This window comes from Corapipo altera, unplaced genomic scaffold (genome assembly GCF_003945725.1).
Source record: "Corapipo altera isolate COAL_440 unplaced genomic scaffold, ASM394572v1 61286, whole genome shotgun sequence".
Lineage (NCBI taxonomy): Eukaryota > Metazoa > Chordata > Aves > Passeriformes > Pipridae > Corapipo > Corapipo altera.
Window position 1 is genome coordinate 761,482 of NW_020884907.1, and position 27,254 is coordinate 788,735.

Below are 27,254 nucleotides of genomic sequence, written 5' to 3' on the forward strand. Positions count from 1 at the left end.
GTGGATGCCTACACTTGGAGAGAATAATGAAGGTGATAAAGAAAAAGCCTTCAGTTACAAGAGACCGGAGGATCATTGGAGGCATAAGGAGAAATCATAGTTCAGAACTGTGAAAACAAAATCGATATATAATGTGACTGAAATAACACATAACAAAGTCTTGAAAAGTATCTAAGCAATCAGATCAGCCTTTGTTAGGGTTTTCTCTCCCTTTATTCGACCTATTTCAGAAACAATCCCTTGAGGATAGGTTCATCAATTGATCTCTAATAGCGGTTTTATTTCTCCTTTTGACTGGTTCAAATTACATCACTTCACTTTTCATGACAGACTGCCAACATGACTCTCCATAGAAAAAAAGATGGTTGTAACTTACAAAAGGAGGAGAGATGAACATGTCCCTATGAGATAACTTGTGACTCTCTTGAAGTAACATTTTCAGAATGGATTTAAGTTATCTGTTTTTAGTTTGATAATGAGCCTGCAACATAATTTTTCTGCATGCCACAGTGGCCACACAAAACCCACACCATAGCCTTGTGAACTCACACTTATGAAATTTGAGAGATTAGAAACAATGGATTATATATAACAGATGGAAATGACAAGATCTAAACCGGAAAGTTCACGCTCAGACAACTGTCACACTCAGTGAAGCAAAGGGAGGGTAGACCTGAAACGACTGGAACAGCAAGCTCTTAAAGCTTTTTTAATGATGTTACTTCTGAGTAGTATCTCTGTAAATAAACCAGTTTATTAAGTTTGCAGGTATGGGAGAAGGGTTGTTTGACACAACCTCCTGCATATGTAATATAATGATGAAAGTCATTACAGTCCTGAAGCCAGCTCAATTTTGTTTGTTCCAGAGGCTAAGCTCAGGGCCAGCTCCTGCACTAGAAAGCATTTGACAACCTTTGTCCCACTGGCAGGTGGTATGCAGTGACTGATCACTTTGAACTCTCCTGATTTCAGTATTTTCCTTCACCTCTCACCCTTTCCCAGTGAGTGATGATAATTTTAGATGCCTGTGTGATGGCAAGAAGCAGACATAGCATGTCCTTCACAAAAAAGTAAAACACAGGCATTCACAGTAGTTAAAAACAAGAAGTATAAAATCCAAATGTCAAGGAAAATTAATTCTTTTGTAGTTTGTCTCGGCAGAGACAAACTTTATGCTGCTTTGCTTCTTAAAACACTAATTTCCTTTAAAGTCTGCAGCATTTCCTCTAGTGACGTAAAAAAAGCTCAGTATACATTCTGGGACCTTTCTACTATGCCTGGGATGAGCTTAAACATATCCAGCTGCTCTTTATTAGCTTACTTCAGGGGATCTTTCACAGCTGGGTTAAAATAGATTTACATATGTTTGGCTGAATATGCATGATTTCAGGGCTCTAGAGAAGTTGTTGTAGCTTGCAAAGTGAATTTCTCATCTTCACAGTTCCCATTTCACTGCATGGAGCTCCTCTGATGGTGCAGAACAAATGCTGGATGTTGGTTTTTTGTGTTTTTTTTTTCCTTTCTTTTTTCTTTTTCTATTCCTGATGTGAGCATTTTGTATTCTGGACAGCCCAGTGCCTTTCTGGAAGACGTTTTTATGAACAGTGTCAAGGAAAGAGAAGCTGTCGCTGAGAAATTCTGTGGCTTTTCCTCTCCTTTTATACAGCCTGTTTTGAACTATGGCCTTTCTGCACAACAGGGAAAAGTGAAGTTTGCAAAATGTCAACATTAGCAGCTCTGCTTAGCAGGCTGAAGCTCAAAGCAGCTTTAAGGAAGAATTCAGGTTAAATTTCAAATACTGCATATGACCTAAAAGTGAAAATTGTTTCCTCATCAGCTCTGATCTTCTTTAAAGGTACAAAAATATAAATGTTAATTTTGAGCTACTCGCGTAACTGAACACATCACAGCTGAACTAACAAAGGAGTTATCTATTATACATTCAAGACATTTAAATAAGACATTACTCTATATTTCCTATTCCCTGAGGTCCCTGGAAATTATTATTAAACTGTTGAACAACTATGTGACCAAGCCAACAATGTTTATTCATGCACATAGATTGTATTTCTTAGGAACAGTCCTGCTGCCCACAGCTGGGTTGCTGGTGCATGTTAGAATATGGCTGGACCAGGTCTGTTTTTATACAGAGAAAGGATGAAACCTCTTCTGTCATTAAAATGCTACCACTGTATATTGCATGATAGAAAGCAAACGCTGTGGATTAACTCTTCATTTCTCCTACACTCGTGAACACAGCAGGTGTAGTCAAAAGACCTGGACTTAAGAATTAAACCATGCCCCCATCACTTGTCAGTAAAAGACAAGACAAGACTTCTTCCAGAAATATTTGCAAGGCTGGTGATGTAGGTAAAAAATAGCTTATACATATCTGATATTAGGTTTATATTGCAATCCCATAGCCTCATCTGCCTACGGATACATTAAGTGACTGAGGAATTGCGATGAGTTTGAAACACTGGCTACAGTCAGCAAGACTCATTTTACTGCTAGTTCTTCATCGACATCTCACTATTCTTCAAATATAAATATCAGCACACTTCTTTCTCTGTTACATAAATTTGAAACCACAGTATGTCCAGTAAAGCAAGCATAGTCACTCCAGCCACATCCTGAGGTAAAAGACAATATTTCCCTGGTGGACTTCTTGCCCTGGTGCTGCTATGATCTCTCTCTTACTTAATTTTTTGTCTTCAGTAGTGATTTGCATTTTTCTGTATGTCAGACTTATAGTTCTTTGCTTTTTTTTAACCTAATTTTTTTAGCACCTCCCCACCTTGCAGGCTATGCATGTACATTTATACTCTGATGCCAGAACTTCATGGATGTTTCCTTTGTGCATTTTTTAACACGCTCAGTAATTACTAGGGCCAGTCTGCTTCCCTGGATGAGGTGAACCTGTAGCTTAATCTGAGAGGACATACTTTGGCAAATAGGTATCTGTCCCAGGTCCAATAAAGCTGCCCTGGGGCCAGCAGTAATCTAACCACAGTTGTGTGGGCAAGCCAGTGTCCTCTCCAACATATATTTAAATCCCATCCAGACACCCTCTTGACTGTCCAGCATACCTCTGTGTTTGCTTTACCAAATATCTCACAAACAGTAGTGTTGCCCCCAGCCTTCCAATCAGTTCTGGTTCTGGATCAAATTTCACTTTTCTGGATTTACTGTAGTTGTTTGTTTCTGCTCATGCTCTTTAACACAGCATTTTCCAATGCTGCAGGAAAAACAGGAAGTTTGCACAGCTAGTTAATGAACACGAATGTAGGTGCTATAATAAGGAACGTGACTGGCTTTTTCACATCTGTAGACTAGCTCTCAAGAGATGTTTACTCATCTACAGATATACAAACTTCTAAGTGGGAGGTTAAAGCCTCATTTCTTCCTAGTATTGGAACCCTAGAAAATTTCATCACAATCTCTTTTCCCTCAGTGACCTATATTTATTCCCTCTCCTCTTTTCTAAACACAGTGTAGGTGAGACCAAACCTTTCAGGGAAGCACAGCTGATGTTATCAACTTGTCTTGCTATGAGCAACTAGAGATAAACTTTGTCTTTCCAGGTCTTGATTCTGGGTATATGAAAGTAGCTGCTGATTTGATATTAGTAATTTAGTTCAATGACTGGAAGTGCACACTGAGATATACAAATCCCCCTGCGTACACAAAATTAATTGGTCTTACTGGATGACTGCCTCAAGACACTGCCTGTAGCTGATCATATTTAGACAAAAAACATATAAAGTGCTGCAGGACTGTAAGACTTCTTTAAGACACTGAATAGAGTCTACTGTTTTGTAGAGATAAAGTTGAATGCTCTTTCCAAAAAAAGAGCAGTGCTCTTTATGCTCCTTGTTATGAGCCATGATTGCCCAAATCCTTGGGCAGGCTGTAGTGAATGCAAGAGGTTCAGCGCAGAGAGCAGGCAGAAGAAGGGACAGAGGGCACTCCTGCTCTGTGCCCTTCTTTGAGAAGTACTGACTGGGATTCATTCAGCAATGAATATACATCGAGAATTGTTGAACTGTTTGATGGGGACTAAAAGCTTGTAGCAGAAATTCAATTTCTCCAGTGCTGGCCACAGGCTCAACGAAACTACCGATGGCCTTTTCTGCACCACATGATAAGACCACCTCTGTTAGTGTCTTTAAAAATAAAGTGGCGCTTAGTGTTCACCCAGCACTGTAGCTTCTGTCTCACACATCCTTCTTTCTTCCAAATAGGAACTCAGTATAATTTTCTGACTTAAAGAATAAGGAAACACTTGGAACATATGTGCTTCTCAAAAGACTTTTGGAATTATTTTAGTGAAGGCTTTGGTGTAGTGCTGGTCAGGTGTTTCTGCACACCCTTAAATACCTTGTCTGTGCTGGTACTGTTTGTGTTCAGCAAATGCAGATCTTTCAGGCTCTCCAAAAATACCCCTCTGTTTCTTTCTACAAGAACATGATAGTGAATAGCAGTAGCTTTGTAGGGCTTCAAAAATGTGCCTGCTTACCCCCTCCCTGTTTTTTTTTAATAACAGCTGTTCTTTTATTTTCTATCACAATTGTGTGTAAAATGGGATGGAACATGAACAAGATGGCATGTTATTGACAGCATGCAGCTGGCGTTATTTTCCAATTAAAAAAATCCTTGTTGGGCATTTGAAAGAACTGTCTAGTTTATGCCCAGTTGTGACAATGCTATCAAGCTGCACCTTCAGCTGAGATTTTATTTCACAGAAGATAGCAATCTTTGGTTGCTGGTAGAAGACAGTTTAATATCCTGGCCAACACAAAGTTGGTGATGAATGTGCTGTTAGCCATTTCCAAATGTTTGCTGCATTGTATACCTGTGCCAGAAATGCCTCTTAATGCTTCCTGAGCAACTACTCTATAAACTGCCCTAAGCTCTTCTAATGCCAATGGAGCTGTTAAAATCTACTTCAGCAGGGACTCTGACTTATTCTGCTCTGCTGGGGCAGTGAGAGCTGTCAGACTATCAGCTGGTGGTTTAGGAACACCTCAATGTACACAGAGTTGTTTGTGTATTTAGTTGCCTAACTGTGATGAGTCTCTTCTGGGCATGAGGGAATGAGATTTAAAAAAAAACTTACAGCTTGGCCAACAAAACTCTTTTCTCCCTCATGGGGATGTCAGGATGCACATTTTTGATACAATAGTAAATTCACACTATTTGCTGAAAAACTTCTCAATAAAATGCCCATAAGACTCTTTTTTGTGTAATGTGAGAATAACAGCATATTTTTTCCCTATCCTCTCTCTCAGCTACTGGCACAATCTTGGAACACATGATTGAAGTCTAGAAAAAGTAATAGCAATGGTAATCAGATACAAGAGACTACAGTGTCTCACTAAATGACTATTAAAAAGTTCGAAGTAACACCTGCCTGAACACCTGACTAAACTAAGGAAATTCATAGGAACGACTGCTTTCAAAACACAATGACATTTGTTATCTCTATTTAATGTTCAATAAAATTACAATTTTAAAATCTCAATTATGCCCTCTCCAGGTTTTTCATTTTTTAATTAACGACATGCTGTTGATCAGTGAGCACCAGCCCATGCTGACACAAAGAATTAAGTGTGCCTTTTTTACAGTCTTAAAGAACACTAAGAAAAATGGAAAAGAGTTATTTGGGATCCTTCCTACATACTAAGAGGGATGTTGATACCATTAACTAAAATATAATCTATATTAGAAAAGTGTAGGTGGTGTTTTGTACATGGCATGTAATTAAACTACAGATCGTATTAAAAGTGCTCTGAACCAGGACTGTAGGTGTTTAGGTCATTGTAAAATTACTACAGAACATCTTACTGGTTAATTAATACAATATTTGAAACTTATGGCACATCTTATATGAGGAAAATGAATCACTCAAATATCTTTAACAGCATATTGACATTTTAATAGTATACTGGCATTAAGAACCCTAAAAGGTGCTTTATATATCTTTCAGCTACAAGATTGTCAATTTTCAAATTTCAAAGCAATTTTAGAAATCTCTTGTTTAAAGGGCTAGGCTGCCCTTTCAATTCATCATCTTTGTATGGCACGACATCTCCCTATAATCAATATAAACATCACAAAAATGAAACTGGGTGTTACTCAACATCCTGTCCACCAGTTATGCTTTGCTATTTCCAGATAGAGTAGTGGCCCTGTGGGGCAAGTACATCCTACAGTGAATTCACAGCTCTTGATAAATATGTCAGTGCTACAAGGGTCAAACAAGAACATGAGGCAGTCTGTTCCTCCACCGAGCTGTCCTCACTGGGTGACTGTGGATGAATGTAGCTGGGGATCTAGTCCATCACACAATAGCTCTAATGCCCTGAACCCTGAGTAGCTGCCTTGACAAATTAGACATGGCCTCTTTTATTGAAAAAACAGATCAAGGTCCTGGGGCAATGACAGTTTTTCTCTGTTTTAGTAAGACAAGCTTCTACTGCTCATTGCAGCCTGGAAATGGATAGCCTGACTTGAAATCTATGCAGGTGGACAATTACGGGTCAAGGATACCTGCTGTTTCCTGAAGCCACATTTGACATTTAATGTTACCTATTTTAAACTTCACCATTCTTTTATTTGTAGGATCCAGTAATTTGGGAGCATAAGAGCATAAGAGCTCTGTTTCCATAACTAGAGGTTGCAAATTGATACAGTGACGTCTTTTTTTTTTTTTTTTGGCTACTAAACAGCAAATGGCTCTTGGTTTTAATCTTACCACTCATGCTTTGACTTGTGCTAGTTAAATCTGAAATCTGTACTGCTAGTGAAATGTAGAAACATTTTCAGTTCTGAAAATGTTAAGTGAGTGCCAGTGCTGAAGTATAGGCATTTCTGAAGTGTGGCACAGGCAGCTGGCATGTGTTGGAATATTGCCCCTCCATTATTTTGATTTACTTATCCTTGCCTATCTTTTGCAGTTAAATTTGTTCATTTCCTTACGCTTTCAAATGGCTACAATAGAAAATCTTTTATTAAATGAGCTGGAGCTTTTTTTTACGTAAGGTTTGAAATGAAGACTTAGTCACAGAGAAGGCACTCTAAATCACTGCCCTATACTCTATTATAATGCTCATGTTTGACTAAAATTGGCTTAAAGATGTGGCCCTGCTCAGGGATTTAGTTTCTGACATCTTTGCTGAACGCTTTGTTTCCACACTCTCTCTTTATTCTTGTTCTCATAGAAACTTACAAAAACACAATGAAAACAAGTTTGAAGAAAGTCTGTTGTCAGAAGCATCCTTCCAGCATTCCTCTTTCATGAATTTTATATAAAATTTCCATTTTATTAATTAGTATCTAGTGTTCTACTGCCACTGTTTGAACTTGAGGATGTAATCTGAGATGACTAGTTGTCTGCAGCCCTGGGAGCAGACAGCTCATACATGCAAGACAGACAGAGGAAGGATCAGTGTCATTTCTCAGGACAAGTCTGGTATGTTCCCTTGATTCTGGCTGTACAGCCCTCTGGTGCATGTCACAGGACACCAGCAATTCCAGTGTGGTGAAGTCATCAATCTTCTGGCATGTTTGCTAGTTATTAGCCTGGTTTAGTACCACAGGTATCTGGCCACTAAAAACTGCGTTGTGCAATTTGGTCCCATGTAACTGCTAATAGTGGCTTTCTGGTATTTATCTGAAACAGAGGTTAAAATGGTGCTCCACAGTAGGTACGCTGTGATTAGTCTATGAGACATTTCTTTCCTGGACAAGTTGCTCATTAGAGCCATTTTAGGCAAATATAGGGTTGTTTGTTCTAAAAAAGTGGTTTCTTTAGTATTTCAACCAAGCAACTAGTACATGTGACAAACATAAATAAGGCCTCCCTCTAGAAACATGGATGTTTACAGTAAGCTGATGCTAATTTACTTAAGAACATTTCTGAAAAAAAATCTATAGGTCTCTGTTTATCACAGACTCATTCAACCAACCTCTGTTTAAATCCTAATAGAAAAAGTAAGTCACCTTGTCTTGTCTAGGTAAAATCCCTTTGTGAAGCACTACAGCTCTGAGTAACCATACCTCTCACTCCAAATCTCAGCCAAATACTATGTAATCAGAGACAGAGTCAGGGCAAATTCTCTACTCCCTTTCTCACAACATTCTTTGACTAGACTGTGGGCAAAAGACTTAAACGTGTAGTAAGTGAATGATCTGGTCTGATTCAATCTTCATTATTTCCTCAGAACTCAAAACATAGTGATCTGCAAAGTACTTGCAATATGTTTTGTTTGTGCATACAATGGCTTGAGATATGGGAAAGAATAGCAATGTTTGCCTAGTTTTCTCCCAGGTGCACATGCTTTGATTTTACATCTCTTCCCAAGGCCCCCCATGCAGAACTGACCATGGTGCAAATCCTTCTGCCATTAGCCTTACACTTTTCTTAGGATCAGTCAGTTCCTTCTGACAGTGTCAGGATGATGATACTGATGAAGTCCAAGCCCTTCTAATCAGACCTGCAAACACCGATTCAAAAGCTAAGTTTTCACAAATTTTGTGCCACTTTAATTCCTCATCTGAATTATTACATAATGCCAGCAAGATAATAACAATGTTCCTCTGCTTTCTCTGATTAAAAAACACTTTGAATCTTTAAGATCTGTGTACATATTAGCATATAACAATATTTTTGTGTAAAAACATACTCTGCAAATGTACTTCTGGTGCAAAACTCAGCTCTCCCATGGTGAACAACAGATGCTTAATTTATGCAAAAAAAAAGAGTCTGAAGCTTTGTTCTGCCAGGGATTTTTTTCCCCTCTCATTTCATGTCTACTTGTAAAGTATCTTGTTATATCAGCACTTTATGTTCTTTATCATAACTGTACCTGAAGTTTCATATAATTCTGTCTCACTGCAACAGAATCTGCTTGAACATTTGCAGACTCTCCAGAGACAAGCATTGTCAGCACTTGGCAAATCTTTCAAGTAGTGATAATCACAGTAAAATTTAGTAACACTGCCACTTGTGTACAATATAAAAATCTTCTTGAGGCAGGTTTTGAAAGGAACAGCTCTTGGGCTCCCCAAGAGCACAGTCCTCTCCAAATAAAGGAGTTGACTATTGCTAATCATGCCCAATTTTGTACCAGAGGAAGAGCTGCAGTTACTACTACTAATAATATAGATTCGAAAATCTATATAGATACTGTCTCTAAAGGACCACTGTTGATATTCAAATAAACCAGCAACTCCTAACTCTGTAAACTGTTCATCACATGCTGCTTTTAATCAGCTTTTTTACTATTGCTACATGGATATTGACAAAAGGCTTGTTAAGGAAAGGAGATACCACCCCATAATCTTCACCTAATGAGTGCTGAGACAAGAAGGAATACAAACATTAAAGCCCGCTAACAGCAACACTACACCTTTGTCATTCAGTGCCCAGCTCAGGCCACTCCACCTGAATGCTGTGGAGAAGCTGTAGCAGAGCCATTAAATCGTAAGCTGAATTTGAAACCAATTTATCAAAACTGTGATTAAAAGGCGGGTTCCAGGCAATTAGGGAGCAAGTGAGAAAACTGGGCTGTTGGCTACATTTGCGCTAATGAACCCAGGACTTAAAAGCATGAGGCGTTTCTGAAGGGAGGGCGGGAAGGACAGGAGGCAGCAGAGAAGGGCAGCAGAGTAATGAGGCACAAGGCCAGCTACTCTTGAAGAAAATCACTTTGTTTTCTTCATGGAGGCCTGTTGCAGAGCTGTTCATCTCTACTCCCTCCTTCGTTAGTAGGACGACTACAGAGAGATACAGCACTACAGCACTACTGGGGTGTAGAGGGTAAAGCCTTGGAGTGCTCCACAGGAGGAGCTTCATGACTGTGACTGCAAAGGAAGGAAGACCAAGTACAATGGCAGCAGGGGGGAAGGTTAGAAAATGAGGTTAGGGAAACTGTTTCAACAAAGGTGAGAAACACACAATTAAATCAACACTAAAACACAGCAAGGAAAGAAAATAAAATGTAAACATACTCTAGAACATGTGTTTTGGGGATTTTTGTTTGTTTCTTTTTTTTTGTTTGTTTGTTTGGTGTTTTTTTTTAAGTTTATTTTTGTTTGCTGGGGAAGAACGGGAGTAGAAGAGGAAAAGGGAGTGCAGTCTGCCCAATCAGAGATGGTTTTTTGTTTGCATTGTTTTGGTTGGTTGGTTTTGTTTGTTTTCTTTTTTTTTTTTTTTCCCCTGCAATAGAAAGGGCAGATTCCTTAATGGCCAAAATGAAAATGCCAATGGGATGGCAACGCATAATTCCCACCCTATGGGCTGCACTACACATTTTCATCTTGGCAAGAAATGTGATGTAGCTCCAAAACAACAGTCCCAGAGTATATTTAGCTACTAAAGCTGTGGCACACAAATGTCACATTCCCATGAGTCAACCCTTTTAAAGAATCCCTTTTCACACCCCCCCAGATCTTCCCCAAGATGCCTGCACTGAATTAAAAGTGAAGCATATGGATGGATGTGACATCATCAAAGCAACCATGTTACAGAAAAGAAAGCAGTAAGTGGATTCTATACAATTAGTACAATCAGTAAGGAGCCATTTGCGAGCACAGAAAAGGAAAGAAAACACTGTGCAAAGAATTTGACAGAACCAATGAAGAACAACACAAAGCACCTTGCAAAATCAGGAGAAAATGTTAATTTTTTTTTTTTGTGAATGTGTGAAAGCAAAAGAAATCACAGCAAAAGTGAAAACAAAATTTTGATAAAGGGATAGTAAGCGTAACATTTCCTGATTTGATTTAGTGTAAGAACTCCTTCCTTTGCCCTGTTAAAACAACAACTCAATAGCAATTTGGGAGCCAACTGGCTCTGACTGGGCAAGGCAAGAAGTAACAACACACATGTAGATGGTAATGGTAAACAACCATGCGGTCACCTCTGCCGCCATTGTTTTCATTGGTGTAGACTGCTTCCAGCTTTGTCAATATTCATAATTAGGCACCAAAGAATGTGTGAGATTTAAATGACCCTGTCAAGTGTTCATAAGGCTCTTCGGTAACCATCACTCCCTGGGGAGGGAAGTATGGAATGTAAGCCACCTCATCAGTCAGTGAATTGAAGTGAAAATGATTAAATCCAATAGCTATACATTTATTAATATTGTTGCTGCATGCGCATCTGAAAGCTGCTACTCGCATACAAGATGCTTTTTAAGAGCTAGCTTTCCATCTATTAAGACTTGTGAAGCAGGGACCCACACATAACAAATAGTGCCATTAAAATGCATACACATCTCTGCATTCCTTTGGGTACATAAACGGCCAGATTTTCCACTATTGGTTTCTGACACAGCTCTCCTGTCTGACACTAGCAGAAGAGCTGGGTTTAAGGATCCCTCCCTTTCTTCCTTCCTCCGTCCCTCCCTTCCTTCCATCCATCCATCCTTCCTTCAGTCCTTCATTCCTTCTTAAATCTGCTTAATGACATTTGCCCCTTTCAGGGTGGATGAGAGAAAGATACCACTTACTTTCAGAAGAGGGAACACTAGATTTTCTAAGAAATGTCCTCTCACCTGAAGCATTTTGAATAACAAGTGTTACTAGCAGACTGGACAGAGAGAGAAAAGAGTCTTATTTTTTGGCTGTCACCATTCTCAATGATTTATTGCTGAGATGAAAGAGGAGAGCTAGTTAAATCACATACATCTTCAGGAGGGCATGCAAGTTTATCTGCCTTCTTTCCTCTCTACACAAGTGATACCCAGAAACCGCTTTTTTTCAGTTGTCTTTTCACAGCTGAAGAGAGAGGGATGAGGAATTAAAAAAAGTGAGGATAATATTTCAAACTGGGTTTAATAGGAATTAGGAGTCTGAGCTTTCGTCTTCAGCACCGTAAGTCACTTGCACCCAAAGTTACGGTTTTGAGTTTAAGTATTGCAGCCGCCCAAAGTTCTTCATCTGCCAAAGCTCAGCAGCCCACAGGTGTGCAGAGTGCAAAGAAGTTCTGTGCTTAACACACAGAGAAGTCTGATCAGGTTCTAGAAATTCTCTTTTTTGGTTTAGATTTGCAGTTATTCTCCCAGAATGTCTACAGGATCAAGCTCTAAAAAACCACATTGTTCAAACAGGCGCAGTTTTTCCCTTTTTTATAGGAAAAGCTAATTAGCTGGGAGGTAGGAGACAAGTTCGTATCTTTGCCTGAGGGAATCGAAATCTTCATATTCCATTTCCTGCCAACAAGCCTAAAAGCCAAGGCTACTAGATTAATGTTTGCCATGGTATCTCAAGAAATTTTACTGAATCCCCTGCCTAATTTGACTGGCCTCCTCAACTGGAAAAATGCTTAAGGCTTTGTCTCTGCTGGGCCAGCCAGGTGACGCCCATTGCCTTTATGGTTACGAACTGTGAAGGCTCTTTGAGGTCAGTCCTGGGGAGTTCAGTGAGAAACCCCGACATCCCAGGACTGTGGGAGGCATCCTGTATCTGGGGCTGTTGTGAATAACAGGCACTGAGGTCACGGTTTGGGTCCAGACCACCGGCAGCTGTTCATGCAGCTCTGAAGACTGTTCTGAGATGTTAGTGTGCTCATCACCCCCTGCTGAAAGCCTCCTCAGCCAATGCAGAGAATTCAAGATTCACTGGGTCAGATGGAGGGGAAGGAATATGATTTAGTAATCTATTAGTTTGGGCAGACAATGCAAAGCATGAGGTCTAGCATGCCAGTAGCTTCTCCAGGAACAGATGATGCTTTTGACTAATGAGTTTTTCATGTAAAATGCATGAACAATAGAGACTGGAATCCACATTTCAATTAATATTTTAAGTGTTTTATATCAAGTATTCATAGCAGAAAGGACTGAAGCTCATGTGTGTTCCTGCCCCTGGTGAGTGCCCTAAGCACTCAGCAAGTGAGTTTTACTCATACTCATCTTCCTTCTGACCCACTGAGTACTTAATTAGTCCACACAGAGCAAAACATCTTCAACGGAGCAGAGATTGAAAAAAGAGATCTAAGAACACCTTGGAGAAGAATAACAAGGACTCACATCTCTCTAGCAGTGGAGCTATTTGAACCTAACTCCTCTGTTTAAAAGGAACAATTTTAAACTCTTTGTGGACAGATTAAAAGGAGCTGGGAGAGTGATGAGGGTCAAGATGCAATGAGGGGCATCACCATCCTTACCAAGGAGAAAAGGTTCTTTTCCTCTGAGTATGTTCTAGTGGCAAATTTAGGTAATTCTATGCCTAATTCTCTGTATGTATCACAAAGGGAGACTGGAGGCCAAAGGGCTTGTATTAGACCTAGCTGGTCCAAGATGGAAGAGCTAGTGATCCCCAGGTGAAAGAAACTGGGCAAGAAAGGCAAGAAACTGGCATGGTTGTGTCAGGATCTGCTGGACAAAATACAGGGCAAGAAGGAAATGTGCCAATGGTGGAAGTAGGCACAGGTATTCTGGGAAGAGTATAGGAACACAGTCTGGACCTGATGAGATGCATCCCAAAGTCCTGAGGGAATCGTCTGATGTAATTGCTAAGCCACTTCCATGACATTTGAAAAGTGTGGCAGTTAGGTGAAGTTCTAGGCAACTAGCAAAAAGGCAAACTTGTACTCATCTTTAAAAAGAGTAGAAAGGAGGACCCTGCGAAATACTGACCTGTCAGCTTCACCTCTGTGCCTGGGAAGATCATGGAGCAGATCCTCCTAGAAGCTCTCCTAAGGCACATGGAGGACAGGGAGGTGATTTGAGACAGCCAGCAGAGCTCACAGCTTCACCAAAGGAAAGTGCTGTCTGACAAGTCTTCTACAATGAAGAGACTCCATCAATGGACAAGGAAGTGACGTAATTTAGGCTACTGACAATTAGCTACTGACATAATTTATCTGGACTTCCGTAAGGCCTTTGACACATCCTCCAAAATCTTTCTTTCTAAATTGGAGAGAGATGGATTTGATGGGTAGACAGTTCAAAGGACAAGGAATTGGTTGGACAGTTGCATCCAGAGGATAGTGGTCAGTGGCTCAGCATTCAGATGGAGATCAGTGACAAGTGGTTCCCTCAGGGGTCTGTACAATGTCTTCAGCAATGACACAGTGGCATTGAGTGCACCCTCAGCAAGTTTGCAGGTGACACCAAGCTAAGTGGTGCGACTGACACACCTGAAGATGGGAAGCCATCCAGAGGGACCTGGACAAGCTTGAGAAGTGGCCCCATGAGAACCTGAAGAGGTTTAACAAAGCCCAGCACAAGGGGCTGCACTGGAGTCAGGGAAACTCCCAGTATGAATACAGGTTGGGGGTTGAATGGATTGAGAGCAGCCCTGCTGAGAAGGACCTGAGGGTGCTGGTGGATGAGAGGCTGGACATGACCCAGCAATGTGCACTTGCAACCCAGAAAGCCAACGACATCCTGGGCTGCATTAAAAGCAGCGTGGTCAGCAGGCTGAGGGAGGTGATTCTGCCCCTCTAAACTGCTCTGGTGAGACCTCACCTGCAGTGCTGCATCCAGTTCTGGGGCCCTCAGCACAGGAAAGACCTGTGGGAAGCACCTGTTGGAGTAAGTCCAGATGAGGGCCACAAAGATGACTAGAAGGATGGAACACCTCTCCTATGAAGACAGGCTGAGAGAGTTGGGGTTGTTCAGGCTGGGAAAGAGAAGGCTCTGGGGAGACCCTATAGCAGCCTTCCAGTACCTAAAGGGGTTTATAAAAGAGCTGAAGAGGAACTTTTTACAAGGGCAAGTAGAGATAAAACAAGGGTGAATGACTTTAAACTGAAAGAGGGCAGGTTTAGATTAGATATATGGAAGAAATTCTTTACTGTGAGGGTGGTGAGGCACTAGAACAGGTTGCCCAAAGAAGCTGCTGATGTCCCATCCCTGAAAGGGTTCAAAGCCAGGTTGGATGGGGCTTGGAGCAACCTGGTCTACTGGAAAGTGTCTCTGGTCATGGCAGGGGGGTTGGAATGAGATGATCTTTGGGGGTCTCTTCCAACTCAAATGATTTCATGGTTCTATGATTCTACGGTTGTTGAGAGAAGGAAATAATGTGAAATTAGCTGAGATCTGCTAGGAATTCAGACAAAGGCAACATAAAAGTGCACCCTTAAGAGCAATGGGAAGCCCGCATCTTGCTCTTTCAGAGAACAGATAACATTTAAAGAGGGCTAAATCCCCACTATTTCCCTTCCTTTCATACATAAGACACTCTATAAAGGTATGCACTTCTGTTTGTTTTGTGTGGTTTCCTCAGGCAGTGAATTATCTAGGACTGGGTCTAAGATTGGCTGTTTAGTTTCAGGCTTTACAATAAGCTTTTAATTATAGCACAAGAGTTTCATTACATGTTACTCTAAGCCAGCTGGAAGCAGTTACACTTTAGTCCTCCTCCCCCTCCCTCCTCACCACAGGACATCATTTCCAAGGCCTTACCCTTCTTGTCTTGATGATTATGGGATGAAACTGCCACATATGGATCTGTATTTTCAGATGAACCAAGCGGATCCTTCCAATCCAGCAAGCGTCCCCTAGCATCATAACCCTGTCGAGCGCGAGAGTCAGAAGTGGTGGTGCCTGGGACTAGGGAACTGGAGTGTCCTGTTTACATTATAAATACAGGTAGGGAAGACAAGTCTCATTAGTCACTTACCACTCTACCTCTCCATGCTCAGGAACGCATGGACTGCTTTGCTTCCATGATGGGTGAACGTCTTGCCTTAGGCTGAGCAAAAGTCCTTCAAAACACAGCCCCAAGAAAGAGGGGATGTGAACCTTTCAGATCAGGGTGCTAAGAGGTGCTGCCACTGAGCTCGCAGTTCTTTGCTTTAACTCAACAGAGCTAAACACGTGTGAAAGAAGGTAAGCCACACTTCATTCAAGTCAAGTATCCTTTGGCTGGATTCAGTACACAGCCTGACTGAAACTGAAGTGTCAGCCCATACTGTCATGGTACTGGCTTAGTTAAAAAGCAATTTTAAAAAGAATTTAAAACAGAAAAACTTCTAAAATGGCCAAAACTGAATGGGAATGCCAGAACTACAAAATGGCAACATCAGTGGCACTCTGCCTCATGCCCCCAGGGGAATGAACGACAGCCAAGCACCAGCGTGCTCACACTGTGGCATCCCACTCCAGATGGGATATGTCCAGGGCCAGCTGCTCGCACCCGCTTGCACCATCACTATTGGTCCCGTCTGAGCTGAGGGTCCAAAATGACTCTGAAATAAGCACAAAACTGAATATGGTTTCTGCTCAGAGTAACAGTTAAGACAATGTCTCACTGTGCGGATCTGCCCAAGAACCCATGACTCCAGCAGCAGCTGGACTGAGGTCTCAGGTGCCTTTTATCCATTACAAATGCTCTAGACATTGTTACTGCTGTCCTGAATAAGGCTGATTCGCTCTTTGCATATCAAATACCCCAACCAACAGCACATTCACAGAATGTGCCCCGCTGGAAACATGGCACAATTTTAAAAGTGGATTGGTTCAGGCAGAGACGTAGCACCCAAAACGTTTGAGATGCTTGGAGTCTACTGTCTCTGGAAGATGGCTCAGCTGCTTTGTGGAGGAAGTACCAAACACCATCCACACTACACCATTTTGACCTCAAAACCACTCTGAAAGTTTCCTTTCAGCACATGTGCCAAAGTGAGTTATTTTGAGCAGGACCCAAGGAGTTCTGGGCCTCCTTAATTTGAGGTGGAATAAGTGTATTACCCCTTGTCTACTTTTCTGAGACAGCCTATCAAAAGAGGTGTTTGTGACACATGCTCAAACACTAACAGAATTGGATTATTCACAGACAGAATGGCATACAGCGCTTTTTCTTCAGATAACACTAGATAGACTGACAGCAGCCCTTCTCCTTTTGAACAGCCCAGCAAACTAATTTTCCTTCCTTAGATGAATCTCCCTTGGAGAAGAGTCCAATCACCAGGCTACAGACTGCCCTAGCAGGGACCCTTTCTCTGCTCCTTCCCTTGATCTTGCTTCACTGCTTGGAAGAATAATTTGAGACTCACTGGGGCAGAGACAGATCAACACGAGGAGCTGAAATGTAAATCCTCCCAGAGAAGGCTTAGACCTGGGCAGTTAGAGCCTGTGCTTCTATAGTTTATTTTAAACAGTCACTGGATAAGCACAAAGCTTTTGGAAACTCCATCTCAAAAAAGCTGTTTAAATGCCTTCTAAAGCCATCTAGCCCCAACTCTCAGAAGAGAAGAAAGAGATGATGAACCGAGATCCTCAATTCCACTCCAGCAACCAAAATCTAAATGTTAGCCACCAATGTCCTCAGGCTTTTTGAAGCACCCATGTGCTTCATTTTATCCAGCCCTTTCACCAGCTTAATGGTGTTGAGCTACTGAGGAAGTCAGCAAAATACTGCAACTTCTATTAAGATGCTGTTATGAAGTCCTGCTGAATATTAATGAGGGAAAAAAAAATGTCTGTGCTCCTCTGTATGTTTTCAAGGAGCCCTTCTGATTTCCTGCACAGGATTATAGGTGGAAACAGTTTGGACTGTGTTTAGCACAGGACGTGGACACAATGAACTCCTGTAACTTGTATGCTTAGAAAAGAAAGCTGGTCAAATTCACAGCAACACAATTTAGCTCTGGACTTCAGTCTGAAGGCTTATACTGACAAAAGCACAGGATTATTTTTTACCCACTCATGGTAGAAAGTCTGGTTTCTCCCAGCCATCTTTCTTTAACATGGCAAATTAAAGGCTGTATTTTGTTAAGAGAGAGCTTTTAATGTCACTCAAATAGAAAAGAGAAGCCAAAACATTATTGTCTTTTAAAAGGTTTCCATAAGCCACAGCACGGCTGGGAACATTGGTAACACACAGTTAGATAATGATGGACTCTGATCCAAATGTGCTGCCTGCTCCACAGCAGTCCTGCAGCAGGTCTGCTTGTTTCCAAAAGGACAGGTAGAGGTCCAGTGATTGAAAGCACACACATATTCCCTTGAAGTAAGAATATGCTGGAGCATGAAAGGGTTCACTCAACACCATTTTAAGCTTGTCAATTCCTGTGCTCATCCCCAACAAATAAGACAAATAATAGGGCAGAGAGCATGCTAGAAAATGGAAATTATGGGATTTTTATGTTTTCTTTTCCCTAAGGACTAATCCACAGCTGCAGCATTCACGGTGTTCCAGACTCCGAGTTAATACCTCATTCAGCAACCACAATAATGTGTACAGTATTTGGTCAGCCTACAAATAGTGCTGCACTCAACATAAGAAAGCAATTAGTCATTGCTTGATAAGGAGGTAGAAGAAAAAAAAATTTTGCCAAGTAGCAATCATGGTTTTGTCTGTGTTTGATACGCATTTATATACCCATATCTCTGTCCAGACACTTGCACTTTTAAGTGTGTTTAAAGGGGGAATTCTAAGGAAAAGCTATAAGTAAAGTCAAAGAAAAAACATGTCATAATACAATAATCTAGAGGAAGTATATGCCTAAGGGACACATTTTCTGGGGAAAAAAAAATATTTCCTGAACCATATGTTGCCAATACACAGAGAACTTCCTTGTAATGGAAAGCTAAGGCTTTGTGAAGATATTAATGTGTACCAGATGGTCACTAGGTGGAGAGGGGTTTTATACAAAAGAAAGAAATCAGTCTATTCTCTCTGTTACTAATGTGTTAGTCAAGTACACACTAAGAAGCAAGTTTCCACAGCTAACTGAGATAAACTTACTTCCATTTGATTTTCAGGAAGCAGGGCAGGAGCAGATTAAACCTTAGCCTGTCCCAGTTGTGCTAGAGCAGTATTCTGCAAACACTTACTACTGGGCAGTGATACTGCTCCCCTAAGCAGTATCACAGTGCCCTGTAAGTGTCTTAATAGTCAGTCCCACTGGGTGAATTTCAGTTCTGAGCAGAGTGGCACCACAAATGTGTGAGCTACTTAAGTTTCTCTCATAAACAGAAAAGACTGAAGTGGCAGGCAACCCAGTCCTGGCCCTCTCACACACAGCCACTATTAAACCTTTACAATGTGTTGTATAGTTTGCAGCACATAGTGGGCCTTTTTTTCCCATTACACCATTTTTACCATTCTGACTGTGCAAATAGGCTTTGCTGAAATTTAAAGAGGCCTTTGCACATCTGAGATGTGGCCAGCACCTCTGTGTTAATAATGGTTAATACAAAATCATCTGAAAAAACAATTCTGCCTTTGTTTTAAAGCAAAGAGTCTGAATAACTGCACACATAGTGCTTTTCAAATGTCTTTGTTTAAAGCAAACACGTAAAAATCAAACAGACACACTTTTAAAAAAATCTGGTTTAGGTGCTTCCATTATTTGCAAAAACTTTTCATTTGGAGTGCTGTAATCAAGTAACAGAGGCAGAGTAAAAGCACTTAGTGTCTACAAGCACAGATAACGATTCAGAAAGGCTGCACTTCTGTAACTAGAGCTTGTTCTGAAGTGCACTTGTAAAACGTAAGCAGAATTTTTCAGATTTAAAACAAAGACAGAGATTCAATACGTATTTGATAGTTGCTCTAATATGCACAAGTCATTAGGATCTCAGAGGTTAAGATGTCTGCATGCTATCCTATTAACAGCTATAGCAACCTAATTAGACAATTAGAGGGAAAAGCTAAATCAATACTACAGAGGGAGAAAGAACTGTGGCTAGAGGGTTAAATAAGGGCCCAATTCACTAAGAATTGATGTTTCCAAAGGTAATTGAAGCTGCTTAGAATTTTGCAGAGGAATCTAGCCTAATCTCTTTGTTTAAATATGTGGCTCTCGCATAATTTCTCTCTGACCTTCTGCAGCCAGATCTTTAGTCTGCTATCCTCTCCTTGGGTGTCACTTGAATAGTCACCTGTGTGGACTTTGCACTTTACTTGTAAGCAATTGATCATGTAAGACTGCCCTAGAAAGAAGTCCACTTGCCAAACTCATGAGGAGTTTGGTGCCAAGAATACAAAGATTAAGGACTTGGTTCTCCTTTCATTCACACCGCTACAGATTGGCAGTAAGTCTGTTGAAGGAGGGTGATTTATAGTGGAGAAAATCAAGAGAATCAGGCCTTAAGACTTCTTTTGTCTTAGTTTCAGATGCTTTTGGATATATTTGGCCCACTGAATCAAAAAAAACCCTGAGCATTCACTTGGTTGGTATTCTGGTTTATCCCAGTGTTCTGAGGCTTAATCTATTACAACATGCCATTTACTTATGCATTAAACTGTACTCAGTAACATTAAAATAGATTTCATAAAATTTTCATTTTCTCAGGAAAAAAAATTACTCAGATCAGTTACTACAGTTAGCAAACATGAACGTGTTTACTAAGACTAGTTTACTACCTCATCCTAGGATTTCTGCACTTCTGATGTGGAAGATCAATACAGATGACTATTTTGCCATGATAGGTGAAAAGAAAGACTGACTGCAATAATATCAGAATGGATACTTTAACTAAGCTCATAAAAGGAGGAACTGACTTGCCTAGCAGCCTTGTTATCAGGGTGTACCTGAGAAGGGTCAATGAAATAACCTTTGAAAGACAGGGCATGAATGGGAATCCATGTTAATGCTGGGTCAGCATTTCTCCAGTGCATCTGTCTGTAAGGTTCTGCTTTAAAAGCCTGGTTCATTTACGGAGTCTGTCTTTGGGCTTGACAGTAAAATGAAGCCCTTTTTTTTTAGCTATACTCTTTTGGATTTCAGCTTTCTTCACTCTGCTGCTCACTTGAAACACTCTTCTGCTTTTTTAGTCATATCAGTTTATACCGAAGTTTCTACTAATACTGTAGTTGGCAGGATCCAGAACCACAATCTCACAGCTATAACTTTGTAGCCTATGAATTCACTTAGAAGCACCAAATCTAGAACACTTTTGGCACATCAGCACTATGTCCAAAACCATTTTCTTATCTGTACATTCAGCAGTATGGATTTTGTTATTACTCTTTTTCAATTGTTGCTCTGTGCATTGGAAATACAGCAATTTTATAATGAAAGAAAGTACAAACTGTATATGCAAATGAAACTGTGAGTCTTCCATATATTACAAAGTCTTAACTTGCCTTTGATTTAGTACATTCCCTTCACTGGTTTTCATTATCATATTTTCAAACAAGTTTCACCTGCACATTTTTCATTTCCCGGTAATAAACAACAAGGGGAATTTGATTTTAGTTTTACAAATGTTGAACAGCACTACTGTGCCTCCAGTTATTTATATTCTGCTCTACTGAGCTGTCATTGCTTGTTTTACACCTACATATTCTGCAGGCATGAGATGAAAGGATCAATTAAAAGTTCATCTCAACTTCACATTAACCTATCTCTTGCTATGTTCAGCCAAATATATGGTGAATTTGACTTAGCCTTGCTGAACTGCTAGTCTTGTACATCCTGAAAGCAACACTACAAGAAAGCTCCAACCCCATATGGAAATTTCCCACTGACTTCACTGGGAGCAATACCACATATCCTCAGGTTGTGAGAACTTATCTTTGTTCAGAATGTCTATAAAGAAAAACTATTGCAATGTATGCCTACGTTTGAATTTAAAGGGATTATTTATTCTGCAATGATTCCTCATGAAGATATTTGTTCTTCACTCTTGCATAATCCACTTCCAAATATCCAGAACAAAGTGATGAAAAGCACTGTGAGCACAGTTTAACAGCTGCCTCATGGGAAACTGGTACTGTAGGCTTGCAGAAATGATCCTCTTCAGCTCAGGTAATTTAATTTGCTATATGAATTTCTTTTATTTTTTTTTACAGACTGGGCCTCATTCAGGCAATAAGATACTGCAAGAATGGACAACATAAATGACTCACCCCAGAAGCAACAAGAACCTTCAGGAATTGACACATAATCCAGTCTCAATTCACATGGCTAGTTTTCCTTATGAGAGATCTTCCTACCCAAGGGTAGTTCCCCTCCTTTCCTTAATGTATCTCTGACTGGCTGCTGTAGCAGTAATGACGCCAGCCTGGACAGCTCATGAGTGGGATGTGAGCTGCTATATTGTTTTTCCTGGTGAACAGGTAAGATGCATCACTGTACCGAAGTGTTCCTTTGAGTGTTCAGATGAAGCATACTCTTAATCATGTCTGCTGGTATGCCATTAAAATAGGCCTTATCTGACTTTAGTTCAGTGGAGACAGTTTTGAGGGAGGACAAGAAAAGAGGGATTGAAAATCAAGAGGTACGACTTAATCCTAATTGTGATTAGTGAATCGGGCCCTAAAAACCAACATAAAAGAAGTAAAAAAGGGTAACAGCTATTTGAGTACAGGAACTACTAACTAACATGAGGATCTGGGGAGAATTTTTAAAAACACTCATAAACTGACCATACAGTGTGTCGTAAGACATTTCATGATCAGGTGAAGCAGTTGAAATGTCTATGAACAAAATAAATTGGGAAGAAACATTTAATACAACAGAAGTATGAAAATACTTAAAAGTTTAGTAAAAAGTGATTCCTCCAAAATGTATTTGCTGTCAGTAAATAAAGAAACTAAGAACTTCCTTACCATTCAGGGCTACGAAGGAATCTGAAAGACAAATAACAGGGGAAAAATCATTATTTCTCACTTGTTTTTCTTTTAAATAGTTTCCTGCTAGCAACCATTTATGTTTCAGCTGACATTTATAATTATGTGGTGAGTACACTAAGGACCCAGGCAACACTAATATTCAGACATACCCAACATCAATGTTGGGCTTTGAAAGTGTTCATGACCAGCTCTGTACAAGGTGTAGCAAGTGGGAAGGCCAGTGTCCTCCCTGCCATGGCTTTCCTTACAAGTCCTAATCTAATGCAAGGCATTGCAAGGGATGCAGCCAGCAATAAGGACAAAACTCAGATGACCCATGACCACATGAAGTAATAAGATCAGCTGGCTTAGCAGGGAATGAAATCTACCCCTGTGCAGTGTCAAGGTTCAACGCATCATTCAGAGCTAAAGAGGGATTTAAGCAGGGCATGGGCTTTGTTGCTTTCTGCACAGAAGCAGATCTCTCTCCAAGAGCACAATGTGGTGTTCCTGAATAATTTCCTACCCCTTCTTTTATATGTAACAGATATCAGGTACACTCCACTCCTGCCTAACCTATTTGCCCAAGGAGAGCAGAACTGGCTGAAAAGGGCAAAGATGGACCAGCTGGGAACTGACCTGATTTTGGTTCTAACTCATTTTACAGGGAAGAGAGGGCAAAGTATATGTACACCTCCTTCGAAAATCTTTTCAGACAGCCTACACTACCCTGTCTTAGGGTAGAGGCTGAAATCCTTGTACTCCTTCAAGCACAGTGATCACAGTAATTAACAGCTCTTGAATAAGGATGCACAAGGCATGAGAAAGCTCTGGCTTTCTACAAAGCAGCTGGCCCACACTGTATCCCATGGCAAACTCCAGCCCTCCATTATTTTGCTCTGTATTACAGCAGTAATGACTCTCTAACTGTACATTAATTCCTCAGCTTCATCAGTTTTATTGCATCTACAGGCATCAGTGCAAATTGCACTGAAAGGAATGTGTCTTGATTTCATGAGGTTCATAAATAATATTTGGGGCTCAGAATTAAACCAGCTTTGGAAAGAACATTTGGAACAAGAGCTGTCCTGAACACAGACGTTGGTATTCCTGAAGGCTCAGAAATCAGCATGCAAGGTTCCTCTGCATGTAGTGCAAGCTATGCACTTTTACGCATTTCAGTGCAAAACCGTAAATGTTTAAAGACTGTGTTTAAGCTTTCAACTCTTGGTGTCAGTACCTAAGGTTTACTGTTGAAATTTCTTAAGCAGAGTCAGTGGTACATAACCCTTAATACCACTAAGTTGTCCAGACTGTGTATAAAATCCTCTGAGCCTCACAAACTAAGCAGTTGTCACTTCTTGATTCAGATCCAAAACTGAAGATATATTTCACTGTCTCCCTGTGCTGCATGGGAATGTAGTCCACGTCACATATTACACTAAGAAACCAAGCCACTTCTGTACATAAACAATCCAACCACCATGGCTAATAAAGACAGTGAACACCAATTCATTATGTCATTGCTGTAATCAATATCCTCTAGAGCTGAACTTTTCTCACTATGTAAGTGCTTTGAAGTCTGATGTTTGTATAAATTACACAAACAGGGCTATTTTCCTCAAACACATTTAAACAACAGTTCCTCTTCTGAACCTGCATAGTTAGCTACTGTTGCTGTCCCTGTTAGGACTTACACTGCTACAAAAGAATGCCTGACAGGTAATGGCATTCTGAGGCATCCTTCTGAGGCATTCAGAAGGATACTGTGACACATGGTAAAGAGAGGGTAAAAGATTTGCTTACTTTGGCAGTCACCCAGGCCATCTGTATTGCCATGTTCTATGTCCTGTTCAAACGCCAGTCTGAATAATACAAAGAAACAAAACAGTATGAATAACAACAGTCACAGGCATAACCAGAAAAAAATGATCAAATGTGCAACTGAAACTGGCCATTTCTTTGGAAATTCCATACAAAGATTGAAAAATTTTAATACAGACATTTGAGTTATTCATCATTGCTTAATGATTTCTTCTGATGATGTTCTGTCTTTATATTATTACCTCTAAAAAATCCACTGCATGCCTCACTACCAAGGGAGGAAAAGAGATTTGTGTTTTTTAAACTGTTAAATATGTGATATTATTGGGAGCAACTATAATCCAACCTTAACTTCTTCACAGAGTGGACCAAGTGCACTGATACTTTGGTGTGAGAAGTAAGCTAACCAACCGGGCAGGTACTGCACTGGGGGAAGACAATCTGCATTCCAATCATTTAGGTACTATGACGGATGAGGCTGCAAGGCATATGGTCCAGCCCATAGAATGTATTCCCTTCAACTCAAGGTGCTCTACCGAAAAACACTCACAGGCTTTTCTGACATCCTCAGTTTACACTCCCAACCTCTGCCTGTGATTTTGGATAACTATTGAAGCTGTTCTTCCAACTTCCTGTAAGGTCAAAAGCGAACAACAAGAACCTTGAAAAACTTCCAACACAAGCCCTTGTCTACATTAGTTAGGATCCTGCCCTTGAGGTATAATTACCCTTGCAGAAAACTCATTCTCCACTCCTGGTCAACCACCACCTGCTCCAGGAGGGCAGCTCACATGCCTGCCTCCTGGTGGCTAGCTTAGAAGTTCACCAGACATCTCCACAGCTGATCTGGACCCCTTTCTAATCACTGGACAGAGCATGAGGTGCCTTGCTCAATTCTGGACTTCACCATTGCAAGCTGCACTGCCTGTGTCTTGATGGATCTACTGATGAATGCAGAAGCTGCATTCCGTAAGGTATGGAAGTCCCATAGAGCTTGCCGTGGAAGTTCAAAAGGACTCAACGACTTTTGGAATGCTGAAAAAAACTGATACAGGTACAGGTACATTTTAATATTATTCTACCAAATGTCCAGTCAGGAACAGCCCACACTTTTGTAGTAAAGCATATACAGACACATATATTAGAAAGAATTTCTTTACAGAGAGGGTGGTCAGATATTGGAATGGGCTGCCCAGGGAAGTGGTGGATTCTCCATCCCTGGAGATTTTTAAAAAGAGACTGGATGTGGCACTTAGTGCCATGGTCTAGTAACCGCAGCGGTAGTGGATCAAGGGTTGGACTTGACCGTCTCTGAGGTCCCTTCCAACCCAGCTGATTCTATGATTCTATACAGCTATAACTTCCCCAGTGGACAAAATAATTTTAATCGAAACAGCAAGTTAAGAACAAGATAGAAGTACAGGGATTGTAACTTGTCCATTATATACCAAAGACCTGTACAGAAGCAGGGTTGAGTGGGGCCAGCTGTGGGGCTGTCAAGGCTATGCTTGCGATGTCTGTGCTACACTTCCACTACTACCTTGAGGAAGTATAGCTGTATACCTCAGAGTGGGCAATCATAAGGTGTGTCAGAAGTGGCCAAGAAATGTGAGCTCTGAAGTGGGTCTGCTCCCTGTAGCCTTCACAGACTTTCATTATTATAAAATAATGAAATTTTACTGTTAAGCAAGGGGAGACCCAGCACTTCTCTATATCTGTTTTAAGCCCTTACTGTGCTCTGTGATTCCTCATAGTAATGCACAGTAAATTAGAAAGACTGGTTTTGTTTTCAGTGGACAAATTGTTTCAGTAATTTAATTTGGATTCTATTGCCTCTTTAATCAGCTGTGATGGCTCCAGTGTAGGCTGGTCCAGACATATCCATCCAGTTCGCTCCTTTCAGTAACACGCGGACCTTAGTACAGCTCTTTCATTTTCTTCTTCCTCCTCTTTCAGCAGTTACCAATCAGCTGACACTTCACATCAAAAAAATTTGTGAGACATTTCAGAAGTGAATGCAAATAAGGTAGAAACAAACACTTCCCACATTTTTCCTTCCCTAAGAGCCCCATGTTTCAAATAGCTGTGCCCAAGACTGCCTGGCGCCACTGCCAGAGCTTTGCATCCCATCCAGCCAGAGCTCTTACTCACTTGGAGCCAAGGACCAGCTGTGTGCACACCCCGCTCTCCTTCACCCATCCACAGTACGGGTCTCTGGATGCTATGCAGGCCCTTGAGAAAGAAGAGCACAAGGTGGCATTTGTGAGCGCTTCCGACTTCCTACGCCTACTGCTCAGGCTTCCAACACCATCAGAAGACACCTACTTTTTGCATTTGCCATGACGCTCACAACGGCCCAAGGGAACCTTGATGACACAGGTGGAAAAGGCGATGTACAGTGCACTGCTGGGCTTGTCAAGCTGCATGCCCACGATCCGCTTGTCCTCCATACCATCATAGCTGCACCTGATTAGGAAAAAAGTGAGCTAAGGTTACAGATGGGTTCTCCTGGGAAACCAGAGGAAATCTTAGTGATTCTTCAAGCTGAAAAAAAAACCCCATAGAAAACTCCCCCAAAAAACCCCCTAAGAAAGGTAGAATTGAACAAGCCGAGGAAAAAAACCTTACAATAGCCACTAAAAACACTGATAGACACATAAGCAAGTATTAAAAATGCACGGGACAGGGGAATAAGAATTGGAGAGAGACAGCACACCAGACAAGCTTCTGAGGGCCCTTCATTTCTTGTGTTTATTCTTCTTCAGTACTCAAAGTAGCTGAAATTTCTGCATGATTATGGCCCACTTCAAAGCCCCCTTAGGCATATTTCAGGAAGACTGATGTGTGGAAAGCTTCCCTTTGAGAGCAGCTTCCTGGTTGTGTGGAAAGCTTCCCTTTGAGAGCAGCTTCCT

General features: G+C 40.9%; 1 protein-coding gene across 6 annotated transcripts in view; it reads right to left on the reverse strand.

Moving 5' to 3' along the window:
• SEMA6A (semaphorin 6A) overlaps positions 1–27,254 on the reverse strand; it is a 134,807-nt gene that overhangs the window by 12,631 nt on the left and 94,922 nt on the right. For 3 of the 6 annotated variants that reach the window (XM_027652475.1, XM_027652476.1, XM_027652480.1), the window contains 6 exons: positions 26,668–26,808; positions 26,494–26,574; positions 24,325–24,383; positions 22,516–22,536; positions 22,333–22,383; positions 15,417–15,581 (listed from right to left, as the gene is read on the reverse strand). In XM_027652475.1, the coding sequence (XP_027508276.1) occupies positions 15,417–15,581; positions 22,333–22,383; positions 22,516–22,536; positions 24,325–24,383; positions 26,494–26,574; positions 26,668–26,808 (518 nt within the window). The remainder of the gene's footprint in view (positions 1–15,416; positions 15,582–22,332; positions 22,384–22,515; positions 22,537–24,324; positions 24,384–26,493; positions 26,575–26,667; positions 26,809–27,254) is intronic. The other 3 variants (XM_027652477.1, XM_027652478.1, XM_027652479.1) reach the window with 3 other exon arrangements.